Raw genomic sequence first — 13,853 nt, forward strand, 5'->3', positions numbered from 1 at the left:
GGGGGGGGGGGGGGGGGGGGGGGGGGGGGGGGGGGGGGGGGGGGGGGGGGGGGGGGGGGGGGGGGGGGCTCGCGGGGGCTCACCCTGTGCTCTCCCCCAGTGGCAGGTGCAGTTCGACTGTTTCCCGGTGGAGAGCGGGCGCCGTGTTCTGGTCTCGCTTGGCACCGTCCCTGACCGGGGGCTGAGCCTCAACCGGAGCCACCTGGTTGCAGCAGAGCCGGCAGGTGAGACGAGGTGGGGGGGTCTCCCTCCTTGGGGGCTGGAAATGCCACCTCCACGCAGAGACCTGGGGGAGGGGCTGTGGGGTCTGTCTCTCAGGGTTGCTGTGGGGGATCACGGGGTGGGGTCGTGGGGGATCTTAGGGGGACTTTCTGGGGGTGCTGGGCTGTGTCTTGGGGCTCTGGGGCTGGCTCCGGGCCACGGCTGGTCCCAGGCCTGAAGCTGCGCTGGGTTTGGCCCAGCAGCTGCCGCCCACTGGCTGCTGTTCAGCCGGGGTCAGTCAGGGCTGCCTGTGCACGTGGCACGGGCTGCCCATCCCCGGCCCTCTCTCCTCTGCAGGCCCCAAGTTCAGCTACGCCTGGCGCCCGGAGGCACGGGCCATTGAGGTGTCGGTGCCCGAGGGCCCTGCCCTGGCCGTGCGGCTGTGCCACCAGCTGGCCCTGGAGTGCGAGGAGCTGTCCACCCCCTTCCCCCGACAGGTGAGGAGCATGGCCCCAGGGGGCTCCCCCGTGCCGGGCGGGGCTGGCCGGCCCCAGGGGCATGGGCCAGAGGGCACCTCCAACAGTTAGAACATAAGAACGGCCGTACCGGGTCAGACCAAAGGTCCATCCAGCCCAGTCGCCTGTCTACCGACAGTGGCCAATGCCAGGTGCCCCAGAGGGAGTGAACCTAACAGGTAATGATCAAGTGATCTCTCTCCTGCCCTCCATCTCCATCCTCTGACAAACAGAGGCTAGGGACACCATTCCTTACCCGTCCTGGCTAATAGCCATTAATGGACTTAACCTCCATGAATTTATCCAGTTCTCTTTTAAACGCTGTTATAGTCCTAGCCTTCACAACCTCCTCAGGCAAGGAGTTCCACAAGTTGTCTGTGCGCTGCGTGAAGAAGAACTTCCTTTTATTTGTTTTAAACCTGCTGCCTATTAATTTCATTTGATGACCCCTAGTTCTTGTATTATGGGAATAAGTAAATAACTTTTCCTTATCCACTTTCTCCACATCACTCATGATTTTATAGACCTCTATCATATCCCCCCCTTAGTCTCCTCGTTTCCAAGCTGAAGAGTCCTAGCCTCTTTAATCTCTCCTCATATGAGACCCGTTCCAAACCCCTAATCATTTTAGTTGCCCTTTTCTGAACTTTTTCTAATGCCAGTATATCTTTTTTGAGATGAGGAGACCACATCTGTATGCAGTATTCGAGATGTGGGCGTACCATCGATTTATATAAGGGCAATAAGATATTCTCCGTCTTATTCTCTATCCCCTTTTTAATGATCCCTAACATCCAGTTTGCTTTTTTGACCGCCTCTGCACACTGTGTGGACATTTTCAGAGAACTATCCATGATGACTCCAAGATCTTTTTCCTGATTCGTTGTAGCTAAATTAGCCCCCATCATATTGTATGTATAGTTGGGGTTATTTTTTCTAATGTGCATTACTTTACATTTATCCACAATAGATTTTATTGTGGATGAATGTGGAACAGTTGCCCTCCCAGCGGGGAGCCCGGCCGTACCTGGGGGTGCCAAGGGTGGACCTGGGGTCCCTGCCTGGGTTGGACCAGGCACAGCAGTGTCCTTTGGGGGCCTGGCCGGGCTCTGCCACCCTCACCCACCTCCTTCCCCGCTGCAGGCGTTGGTGTCTGGGGGTCACAGCATTGTGCTGCCCTACGAGTTCCTGGTGCCCTGTCTCTGCATTGAGGTACGTCTGCCAGCCACCAGCCCCTGGCCGCCTGGGTCTGGCCTGACAGCGACCCGCGTGGGGGGAGAGAGGTGCCTGGGCGCTGGGGGCGGAGGTGCAGGGGGCTGGGGAGGATGGGGCCTGGGCACTGGGGCGGGGGTCCGGGGAGGACAGGGCCTGGGTGCTGGGGAGGGAAGGAGGTGCGGGGGTCTGGGGAGGACGGGGCCTGGGCGCTGGGGCGGGGGAAGCGGGGGGGGGGCAGTTGCAGGGGTCTGGGCAGGACAGGGCCTCGGCGCTGGGGCGGGGGTCCCGTGTGGCCATTTACTCAGAATCTGATCCCTTGGTTCCTCAGGCCTCCTACCAGCACCGTGACAGCCTCCGCACCAAGCTGTGCCCCTTCCAGCCCCAGCCGGAAGCTTGTGAGTGGCCTGGGCCGGGGCATGCCGGCCTTCGGGAGTTCCTGGCTGGGGGGCTGGAGTCCAGGGGGTGGGTCTGCCAGGCCCCAGCTGCCCCTGCCCTGAGCCCTACCTGCAGCCTGGCGAGCACTGTGCCCGTAACGAAGGCGCCCGCCAAGCCCCCAGCGTCTCCCTGGGGCACCTGGGCCTCTGGGCGCTGGCAGGATTCCCAGCTGTGCTGCTCCCGTGGGAGCGGTGCCCTGAGCGGCCACATGGCCTGCAGCCCGTCCTGTTGTCCTGTGCCAACTGGTCCCATAGCAAAGCACAGCGCTGGCCTGCCCAGAGCAGTGCCCACGGGTGGGCCGTATGGGGAGACGGGCCGCGCCAGGGCCCTGCCTGGCTGGACTGGGCTGGGCTCCATGCAGGAGACGAGCTGCGCTGCCCTCGCCCCCAGCCCATGCCCCCCTCGATCAGCACTGAGCTCCCACTGGGGACAGGAGTTGTGTCGTGAGCTGTGCCACGGTGCTCTGTGTATACCCGAGTCTCCATCCATGTCACCTGCCCCGACACCTCACAGGGGCCGGGAGCACCGGGGGACGCTGGCTTCGGTCCAGACCTTGCCTGGCGCTCGGGGGAAAACTAGTCTGTAGCTCCAGACCCAGGGGGTGCCTGTAGCCCTTTCACATCCCAGTGCCTCTGCCAGCCGGCACTGGGGCCCCTGGCTGTGCTGGTGGGGCAGGGTGTAGGGCTGAGCCTGCCAGTGCCTCTGGCTGATGCCTCTCTGCCCCCCAGATGGCTCCGAGCTGTGGGCGTCCATGCAGTTCCATGACTTCAGCGCCAGCAGTGAGGCCAACATGCTCATGGTGCTGAGTGCCCGTTGCCCGCTGCACCCGACCGCCACCCTGTGCTGGAAGGAGAGTGACACGGGGGCCTGCCACAGTGTCCCCAACTCCACAGCCATGGAGTCCAACCAGGTACACAAGCACGCGGCCCAGGGCACCGGCTCCGGCGCCTGTCTGCAGCGGGGGGAGCCAGCTGCCTGCTCCCGGAGGGACGCCTGTGGGGGGCTCACGCTGCCAGGACTGAGCCGGCCTGGGAGTTTGGCGAAAGCCTGGGTCCTGCGGTGCCAGTGCAATCGCGAGCCCCTCCCAAGCGCCGAGCCCAGCGACACTCAAACTGCTGCATCTCAGGACTTGCAGCGAGAAGGGAAGAGCCCCTGCGGGCCGGGAGAGGGCCTCAGCACCCCAAGAAGAGCAGGGTCCCCCAGCTCTCAGAACACAGGGAAGGGGGGAATTCAGGGCTGACAGGCCCACCCCACCCCCTCTGCTACCCCTCATATTCTCCAACTCCTCCGGTCTTCTCCCCTGCCACTCCCCCAATCCCTCCCTATTCCCCCTTGCCTGAGGCCCTACCCCCATTCCGTTTACCCCCTTCCCCATAATGCGCCCATCCATCCCTTGCTGCAGATCCAACCCCTCTTGCCTGGTACCACCTGCCCGGGCACCCCCCCACCCCTCCTCGCCCCGCGAGCATTCACCACTCAGAATCTGTTTCAGGCCCTTCCGGAGAATCTGCCGTCCTCCGATTTCCACACAACAAAGTAGAATCATAAAGTGACTGGGGGAGGCTGATGTTCCCAGATGTTCATGGTTCAATCTCAGATTTCCTCCGGGGGTTCCCTGTCCCCCTCCCCAGTGTGTAAGATTTTCTGGCTGTGTCAAGGGTGCCTGTCCCGTCCCTGTCCCCCCGCAGCAGTGTGTTCTCAGCACGTGCACCGAGGGTGCCTGATCTCTCCTCTCCCCCCCAGATCCCAACTCACATGGGGGGTAGGGAGTGGGTCTCAGATCCCCACTGTGAGGCAAGCCCCTCCCCCACCAAGAACCTGGGTTCCATGAGGCACACAGGAGGTGGAGGGGGGGCTGACTCCCTTAGATGGGCAGAAGCCCGCCCAGATCTTGGCGCGCACACAGTGGGGGCTGGGAGAGTGGCTCAGGGACCCCCCCTCCGATCCCATTTCACATGGGGGTAGAGAGAGGGGCTCAGCCCCCCAAGAAAGGCAAGCCCCAAGACCCTGGCTGACACAAGGGTGTATAAGAGGCCAGGTCAGGCCTCATAGATGGGCAGGAATCCCCCAGAGTCTGGGGCACACACAAGGGGTCAGGAAGCAAAGCTCAGACACACCTGGGGGGCAGGGGCCCTGTCACAGAGTCCCCAGGCAATGCTCTGGAGCTGCTCCCTATGAAGCCGGGCAGGGCTCTGGGGAGCCTCCTCTCTCGGAGCAGACTGTCCACGGGCAAGAAGTTTCCCCAGCTTCCACCTTCTTGGGTCTGAGGTCGGCGCATCAGCCTCCCCTGTTCCTCTGTGCGCTTCCCACAGCGAGTCTGCCCAGGCCCCCAGATCCTGGCACCCACCCAGAAGGGGAGAATATGGGGCCCCCCATCCCTCACCTCCATGTGTCCCTCATTCCCCAGCCCCTCTGACTTTCCCTGCCACCCATCCCCACTTATCCTGCTCCTCTCAATACAGCCCCAAGCCCCTCTGACCGCGATGCCCCCCACTCTTCCACCCCCTAAAATGCCCCTCCCCTGCCAGCAAGCATTCGCAGGGGGAACTTTATTTATTACAAAAATACTTTGATTACATCCCCCCCCCCCCCGATAAATGAACAAACAGCCTGCTGGAGCCGGATTTCGGCAATACGCCAGCCCCCTGTTCCAAAGGCTGTTGGCTCATGACACGGCTAGCTGGCTCAGGGTCAAAGGATGACTGCGAATCCCCTGGAGCTGTCAGGCTGGGGGGTGCTTTGAAGGCTAACAGCCCTGTTCACTCCTCTCCCCACATCTGCCCTCGGGGGTCGGCACAGGAGCCTTGCAATGTGCTGACCACAACCAACTTGATCTGTTTGAAACGTTTTCATTTGATTTGCCCTGAAGGCTTGTGGGGGCCGTGCCCTCTGTTAGGGTGGCCCTCGAGCGCTGGGCACCTTGGTGCAGTGATCTGAGCCCTGGTTTGAGCTCTAGCTGTGAGCCCAGAAAGGTTTTCAGAATCTCTCCGCTTTAAAAAAGGCTAGGAGGTTTGGGGCTGTAGCTAGGGTGACCAGATGATAACTGGAAAATATTGGGACTGCCGCAGGGGGAGCGCCTTTTCAATTGTTACACTCACTCGTCTGGGTCTTCGGCGGCACTTCGGAAGTACCCGCCGACGAAATGCTGCCAAAGACCCGGACAGGTGAGTGTAACAATTGAAAAGATGCTCCCCTTGAGGCAGTCCCGATATTTTCCTAAGCAAAGCCTAAGCAAAGAAAAAAAAAAAAAGAAAGAAAGCCGCACCCGAAACAAAATATTGGGACGCGGGACAAACTGCTCGATATCGGGACAGTCCTGATTTTAGCGGGACATCTGGTCACCCTAGCTGTAGCTCAGGAATTCCGTGGTCAAATGGCTCTAACTGTGGGCTGCTAACAGAACCCCGCGCCTCTGTGAGGAACCCCACGGTGCACGGCAATGCAAGGGATCTCGTAGATTTTAGCACACTTAGAAGAGTCGAGCTATAACCAGAAGAGCCGTGCATCTGACCGGGAGAGTGCTATATTCCACTTCGTCTTTGCAGATACAGAGAAACCGATCACAGCACTAAACATGAATGGGTACAAGTGAGCATGAACTGATCACATTTATAATGTGCAAACAATAAAGTCCAGACCAGTGTTTTAGATACTTGGTACTTTAAAAGGGCCAATTTTGAAAAGCTGAAAATAATTATGAGCCAAATCAGCTGAGAGGAAGAATAATCAGAAAAATGTGAATGACAGCTGGGAATTGTTTAAGAACACTTAGAAAACTGATCTGATTTAGAAGGAAGATGATGGCAGCTACAAAAAATGAATGATATAGATACACATAACAAATGGAAGAAAGGGGAAGTTGACAGTAATGAATATAAATCAGAAGTTGGGAACTGTAGAAAATTGATAAGGGAAGCAAAGAGACACAAGAAAAAATCTATGGCCAGCAGAGTTAAGGACAATAAGAGAGAGTTTTTTAAGATGATTAGGAGCAAAAGAATTTTAACAATGGTATTGGTCCACTACTAGATGGAAATGATAGAACTATTGATAATAATGGAGAAAAGGCAGAAGTGTTCAATAAATCCTGTATTTCTGTTCTGTATTTGGGGAAAAAAACAGATGATGTAGTCCTATCACATGATGAAGATAGCTTTCCATTCCACCAGTATTTCAGGATGTTAAACAGCAGCTACTAAAGTTAGACATTTTTAAATCAGCAGTTCCAGGTAACGAACATCCAAGAGGTTTAAGACAGCATGCTAAGCAGCTCACTGTACCCTTAGCAGCGAAGAGTCCCGTGGCACCTTATAGACTAGCAGACGTATTGGAGCATGAGCTTTCATGGGTGAATCCCCACGTCGTCAGAGCACGAAAGCTCATGCTCCAATGCGTCTGTTAGTCTGTAAGGTGCCACAGGACTCTGTCGCTTTTTACAGATCCAGACTAACACGGCTCCCCTCTGATACTTCTACCCTTAGTGTTGATTTTCAATAAGTCTTGGAACACTGGGCAAATTCTAGAAGACTGGAAGACAGCTAATGTAACAGACAAAGGCCTGTCGCTGCACAGCTGTAGTGCTTCCGTGTAGATGCTACCTATGCGGACAGGAGGGGTAGACCACAGCGTAGGGAATCCACCTCCCCGAGAGGCAGCAGCTAGGTTGCCAGAATTCTTCCATTGACCCAGCGCTGTTTACCCCAGGGGTTAGCTCTGCATGGCTACATTTCTCGGGTGTTTCTAATGGGCTCCCGCAAGGATCAGTTTTTGGCCCTACGCTAACTAACGTTTTCATTAATGACCTGCAAGAAAACATGAAATCATCACTGATGAAGCTTGGAGATGAGACAAACTGGGGGAGTGATAAATAAGGCAGAGGCCAGGTCACTGATACAGCGCGGTCTGGGTCTGGATTGCGTGGGAAGGTGAGCTCAAGCAAACACTGTGGCTTGGTCTCCACTACCAGCTTCTGTTGGTATAACTCTCCTGTGGGCATAGTCAGCGTCGCCGCTGGTGGTGTGGACAAGGCCTGTGCGGTTTTAGTACGGCTAAATGTAAATGTGTGCATCTAGGAACAAAGACCATCCGCCACGGCTGGGGGCTGTGCTGTGGGCAGGGACTGAAAAAGATTTGGAGGTTGGCGGGGGGTAACCAGCTGAACACGAGCCCCCAGTACGACGCTCTGGGCAAACGGGCGAGTGCCAGCCTGGGTGCGTAACCAGGGCACTCTCGGGGAAGAGCAGAGGTGATTTTCTCTCTGTGTTTGGCACTGGTGCGACTGCTGCTGGAGCCTGGGGCCAGTTCCAGGCGGCGTTGATGAATGGGGAGGGCTCAGAGAGAAGCCACGAACGAGGCATTAAAGCCTCCCAAGAGGCCTGACAGTGACGGCTCAAGGAGCTCCGTCCATGCAGCTTAACAAAGAGCAGGTTCAGGGCTGCCTTGACCCCAGACCCGTGTTTTTTGCAAATACACATAACACGAAATAAACCAAAACAACAGTTAGAAGGGAGCCCTTCCTCCACAACCCCGCACTGGGTGTTGTAATGGGGTGCATGGGGCATAGAGCTGCCCTCTGAGCAGCCCTGCCACCCCCCGCACCTGGCCGTGGTCCCAGGTGTGGGAAGCTGGACCCAGCCCTATGGGACAGGGGCTGCTGCTGCAGGGTAGATGTGGGTTTGTTCTGCAACACCCCTCCCCCACTCGAGGGCTTCCCAGCACCCCCTACACGGATAAAACCAAGTGACTCAGAATTCCCCAAAGAACAAGCTTTGTGGGGCTCTGTCCGCTAGTGCCTCTGTGGGGAACAGGTTTGCTAATGGGCTGCCCAGTCTAGCAGAAGGAGGGCGAATGCAACCCAAGGGCTGGGCGGTGAAGCCAGAGAAAGTCAGATGGGAAATGTGGATTCAGTTTTTAACCGCTGGCCAGTTTCCTGGGGTGGCGGATTCTCCATCCCTGGCCCTGGTTCAGTGGGGAGCGGCCGATGCTAACTGCTCTGCTCGAGGGGCTATGGGGGGGGGCAGGGCTCTGGCCTGGCTGTCACGGAGTGTGGGGGAGTCCGGGTCCTGCACCCCCAATTCCTGTGATTCACCGGGACTCTCAGCCAGCCAGTAAAATGGAGGGTTTATTAGACGACAGGAATACAGTCCCAAGCAGGGCTTGTAGGTACAACCAGGACTCCTCAGTCAAGCCCCCAGGGGACAGGGAGCTTAGACCCCAGCTTTTGGGGCTTCCTCCGTTCCCCAGCCAGCTCCAAACTAAACCCCCTCCAGCCGTCTCCTCCAGCCACACCACCCGGCTCCTCCTCCAGCCTTTGTCCATCACCTGGCCCCAGGCCCCTCCTGGCTCATGTATCCCATCCCCAATGCAGACAGTCTCAATACAACTCCCAGGCAACATCCCCAGGTCAATGCCCCACTCCCTGCTCCGTCACACCGGGTCAGAGGAGGGGATCACAATGAATCTCAGTCTCTGAAGGGTGTGGCAAGCTGGAGGGGCCTCTGTCCCATCCCACTGCCCCAGGGCACCTGGGGCTGCAGGCAGGTCTCCCCCAGTGCTGGGCCCAGTGCCTGCCTGGCCCTGGGGCCCTGCCACCAGCACTCACTGGCCCCCAAAGGGATGGGCCGCACACCACTGGGGCTCCCCTTGAGAGCTGTCCCTGGGCTCAGCTGGGATGGGCCTCGGCTCTGGGGACTGAGTGCTGGGGAGCGGTGGGCTGTCCCCTCCAGGCCCGGGAGGTGGAGGGGAGTTTCTCCCCCAGCCAGGGTGGGCAGGCTCCCCATGTCGCATGAGGGGCAGGGCTTGGCCTGGGCTGACTCCCCCCCGCCCAACGGAAGGGGCTGAGGCAGGTGACGAGGGCCCCCCAGACCCCTCTGCTGCAGCAACTGCCTCTCCCCATCCACCTGCTTCTGCAGCACCGCTCTGCAACCTGACCTGCTCTCCCAGGGCTGGCCCGGGGGCAGATGGTTTGCAGGCCTCTGGGAGCTGGGGGCAGGATGGGGTGGGGGAGGTGCACCCCAAGGGAGGTGGGGGAGTGAGGGGGGGTTCCCCAGGAGGTTCCCCAGGGGGGCCCCGGTAGTGAGGGTCAGCTGCAGTTTGTGACACGCTCTCTGCTCTGGTCTAGGCCTACACCGTGGAGAAGGTGGATGTGCATCCTCTGCTCTGCTTCAAGGTGAGCCCCCCGCATGCCCCCGGCCGAGCCCCCCACTGGCAGGACTCCTGGTGCTTCACTGGGATCTCTGGCTGGGTGGCTCCCCGGAGCCACACGCTGAACCCAGCCCCAGCACGACCCACCCTGCCCTTCCTGGCACGCCCACCAGAGACCCTAGGCCCCTTCCAGGGGATCCTGCCCAGGGAAGAGCCGGAGCCCTGGCCCCTGCCCTCTGTTGCCAGCCGGGAAGCGGCGGGCAGGCGCGTGCTGTCAGGGCAGAGCGGGCCGGGGCTGCAGAGCCGGGCTCTCGTCTCACACGGGGCAGGCAGCCTCTCGCTGATGCCCCCCGGTGGGTAACGGAAGCCCAGACCCATGCTGTTGCCCCCTGTGGTGCCACCTTACAGAGGAAGGGCTCTGGCCCTGCCCCAGAGCCAACCCAGAGGGACTGATGGGCCCCCAAACCCTATTCCCCTTCCCCGCCCCTCCCAGCATCCACGGAACAGGCTGGCGAGCTGGGGCCGGCAAAGGGCTGAAGTGCACAAGTGCCGGGCACCCTCCCCTGCCGTGCCCTTCAGTGGAGCGTGAGCAGCCTCCGCTCTCAGTGCCCAGCCAGAGGGGCCCGCTGGCGAGTGCTGACCCCCAGCCTGGCCTCCCTCTAACACCCCCTCCAGGCAGGGCCTTTCTGGTGACTTTCCTTGTTTCTCTCCAGTTCTCCTACGGCAACAGCAGCCACGTGGAGTGCCCGCACCGGCCAGGTGAGCCTGCCCTGCCTCTCTGCAGTGGGGGCGGCTGGGTGTTGGGGGGACAGCGAGTGCCATGCAGCAGCAACTCAGCTGAGCCCTAGACTGACAACTTCCCTCTAGGCAACCTGGCTGTGCCGGGTCCTGCAGGGCCGTGCGCCACCCGTGCCTCGGAGCTCCCTGAGCGCAGCAATGGCTCCCCTGCCCCAGGATGCAGCCTGCTCTGGGGGGAGCTACCGCCTGGCAGCACCGCACAGAACAGCACCTCCTGTGGGCAGGAGGGGAGCCAGGGCTCCCATCCCCACACAACACAAAGCACCGGGGCCTGAGCACAAGGAGGTGGGGCTGCTACCCATCATCATGGGGTCTGGCTAAAGGGGGGAGGGTTCTTCTCTCCTGAGAACAATGGCACCTGCAGCATTGCACCCCCTTTCTCCATGCTGGGGCCAGCCCCGCCTGCCAGGGGAGAGCGCCCCCTGCTGAGCCCCACAGCACCCCCTAGCGCCCCACTGGGGCCAGCCCCGCCTGCCAGGGGAGAGCACCCCCTGCTGAGCCCCCATCCCACTCCCTGCAACCTTCTGTATTTTCCTTGGGTGTCTCTGTTGAGGGTTCACTTACTTTAGTGATAAGGTGTCAGCCTGGCTCTGTCTGATCAGGAGAGATCAGCTCAGTGCAGAAAGGGTTAATGCTTTACCCAGTCTGGGGAGGAGCACTGCAGTTTACAAAGGGATTACAGGAACCAGGGGATATTATACCCTTTGTTTCCAGCAAACAGACAAGCCCTGTGTCCCGGGACCTTGGCTAACCCTGTCCCTGACCTCGTCCCTAGCTCCGGCCCCAGTTGTCCCTGTCAGTTGTGCTGAGCGTGCACTGCAGTTTGTGACCCTTCCCAAGCCACACATCTTCGCCCCTCACTCCTACCGGGGCCCTGCACAGGTCCCCTCCTTGCCCATGCCTGCTCTCTGCTTAGCGTGAGTGCAAAACATGCTGGGAGGCTGGCTCCTAATTACACAACATAGCATAAGTGCAAAGAACACACAGCCACCTACACGTCCCTGACACTGACTAACCTCTCCCCTCCTGGTGCTGGCCAGGCCTGGCCCTGCTTCGCATGAGAGCCAGGGAGCCCCACAGATGCCCTGCAGGCCCTGGGTGGGTGGGGCCCCCGATGTGGGGTGGGCGGGCCCATGAGTGACCCCTCCTGTTTTCTCCCTGTAGACACCGCCTGGAACGTGTCCGTGAGTGTCCGGTTCCTGCAGCTTCTCCTGCGTGTGACCTCCACTGTCCCGGCATCCTTCAGCGCAGCCCTGTGCCGGCAGCAGGGGAGCCGGTGTGAGCCAGAGGCACCTGTCTACACCGTCACAAGCGTAAGTGGCTTGGCCGGGAGCCTGGCACCCTGGGACCCTCTGCGCTCGCTGCCAGGGAATGCCGAGGCCTCAGGCCAGCGGGCAGGATCAGAGCCCCCTGCGCCCAGCCGGGGGGCAGGGAGGGGAGGGGGTGCTCTTTGGTTAATGGCGTCCTTCTTGGTTTGCAGCCAGAGAGCTTCGGCCCCAGGGAGCTGAGCCTGCTGCTGCCGCTGCAGATCGTGGGCGGCTGTGTGCTGGTAAGACCCCCGCCCCCGGCGCTGCCCCGTTCCCATGGCTCCGTCCCTACCTTGTCCAGCCATTCTTCTGCTCATGCCCCTCACTGTAGTATCTGAGCACCTGGCATCACAGAGCCCCCTCCCCCGCAGGGTCACAGGATCCCCCGCCGCGTCACAGAGCCCCCCCCCCCTCCCCCCCCCCCCCACCCCCCCCCGCCGCAGGGGCGCCTGCCCCCCTGCCACACTACAGAGCCTGGGGTTGCCAACAAAACCGAACACCCTAGCCCCGCCCCTTCCCCGAGGCTCTGCCCCGCCCCTTCCCCAAGGCGCCCCCGCTCACTACTTTCACCCTCCCTCGGTGGCTCGCTCTCCCCCCACCCTCGCTCCCTTTCACTGGGTTGGGGCAGGGCCAGAAATTAGGGATTCAGGGTGCAGGAGGGGGCTCCAGGCTGGGACAGGGAGTTGGGGTGCAGGAGGGGTGAGGGCTTCATCTGGCGTATAGACTCTGGGGTGGGGCTAAGGGGTTTGTGGTGCAGGAGGGGCTCCAGGTTTGGGGGGGGGCTTGGGGTTGGGGCACAGGCTGACCTCGGGCGGCTCCCGGTCAGAGGCAGGCTTCCTACCTGTCCTGGCGCTGTGCTGCACCCCAGAAGCAGCCAGCAGCAGGTCCGGCTCCTAGGCAGGGAGACTAGGAGGGTCCGCATGCTGCTCTCGCCCGCAGGCACCGCCCCCCCCCCCGGCTCCCATTGGCTAGTTCCCGGCCAATGGGAGTGCAGAGATGGTGCTTGGGGTAGGGGCAGCGCGCAGAGCCTCCTGGCCCCCCTGCCTAGGAGCCGGACCTGCGCGTTGCTGACCGGAGCCGTCAGGGTCCCTTTTCGACTGGGTGTTCCAGTCAAAAACTGGACATCTGGCAACACTAACAGAGCCCCCTGCCCCGCTGTGTCACAGAGCCCCCGTGCCCCCTCCCCGTGCAGGGTCACAGGATCCCCCGCTGCGTCACAGAGCCCCACCTGCCCCCAGCCCTCCTCCCCCTGCCCCGTCACAGAGTCCGCTCCCCCTGCATGGTCACAGGACCCCCTCCCCCCACCCGTCACAGAGCCCCTTGGTGTCAAACCCCCCACGTGCTCTCTCTGTGCCTGGCAGGTGTGGCGCTCCGACGTGCACTTTGCCCGGAAGCAGCTCCTGTGCGCAGATGGTGAGTGTGGCCCCATGCAGAGCCCCGGGGGGCAGCCAGAGGCAGAGAGGTCATGGCGAGGAGGGAGCAGATGTGCCCATCTGCCCCCCGTAGGTCACTGGCCCCAGCCCCACCCAACCCCCGCACACTGACCCAGCTGGTGAGTGAGACCCAGGTGTCGCAGCCCGCAGGAGCCCAGCTGGCGTGTGGCCCTGGCAGAGAACAGGAGGGCCCCAGGGCCGAGGCCCCCATGGCAGGGAAATGATTCAGTGACCTGCACCCCAGGCCGCGGAGGAAGGTGAACCCCCCCAAGGTCACTGCCCCTCTGCCCTGGGGGAGATTCCTTCCCCACCCCCTAGGGTGCGCGGTTAGCCCCTGAGCAGGTGAGCGAGAGCCAGGTGCCAGCACTGACAGGGAGACGGCTCGGTGCCCCTCAGAGCCCTGGCCCTGCCCAGGGCCCCGTCTCCAGCCATGGCCACCCCCCTGCTTCAGAGGAAGTTGCCAAAAACACCGACCCCAGAGTGTGTTCCGGGGGAGGGGATCCCTTCCTGACCCCTGCCGCCGTTCGGCCGCAGTGATGAAGCATGAGCTTGGAGCACCAGAAGCAGCGCTGCTCAGCACCTCTCACCCACTTCTCTTCCAGTTGCTCGCAAGCGCTTTGGGCTGCTCGCCCTGGGGCTGGGCCTGGCTCTGGGGCTGCTGGGCACTGTCCTACTGCTGAACTACAGGAGCCTCCGGAAACTCACCACAGGTGAGGGGCTGGGATCCCGGGGGGCAGCGGGGCTGGGGGCCAGGATCCTGGGGGGCTGGGGCAAGGAGCCAGTGAGGGGCTGGGATCCCGGGGGGC

The 13,853-nt window shown here is 61.1% G+C and overlaps 1 protein-coding gene across 1 annotated transcript in view; it reads left to right on the plus strand.

The window, feature by feature from the left end:
• The window catches only part of IL17RE (interleukin 17 receptor E), a 26,296-nt gene that overhangs the window by 9,874 nt on the left and 2,569 nt on the right, over positions 1-13,853 (plus strand). Inside the window, exons 5-15 of the mRNA XM_034777440.1 lie at positions 101-224; positions 559-698; positions 1,860-1,928; positions 2,260-2,326; positions 3,095-3,276; positions 9,487-9,534; positions 10,223-10,268; positions 11,472-11,620; positions 11,788-11,856; positions 12,976-13,027; positions 13,650-13,757. Coding sequence (XP_034633331.1) covers positions 101-224; positions 559-698; positions 1,860-1,928; positions 2,260-2,326; positions 3,095-3,276; positions 9,487-9,534; positions 10,223-10,268; positions 11,472-11,620; positions 11,788-11,856; positions 12,976-13,027; positions 13,650-13,757 — 1,054 coding nt within the window. The remainder of the gene's footprint in view (positions 1-100; positions 225-558; positions 699-1,859; positions 1,929-2,259; positions 2,327-3,094; positions 3,277-9,486; positions 9,535-10,222; positions 10,269-11,471; positions 11,621-11,787; positions 11,857-12,975; positions 13,028-13,649; positions 13,758-13,853) is intronic.

This window comes from Trachemys scripta, chromosome 7 (genome assembly GCF_013100865.1).
Source record: "Trachemys scripta elegans isolate TJP31775 chromosome 7, CAS_Tse_1.0, whole genome shotgun sequence".
In the NCBI taxonomy this organism is placed as follows: Eukaryota; Metazoa; Chordata; order Testudines; family Emydidae; genus Trachemys; species Trachemys scripta.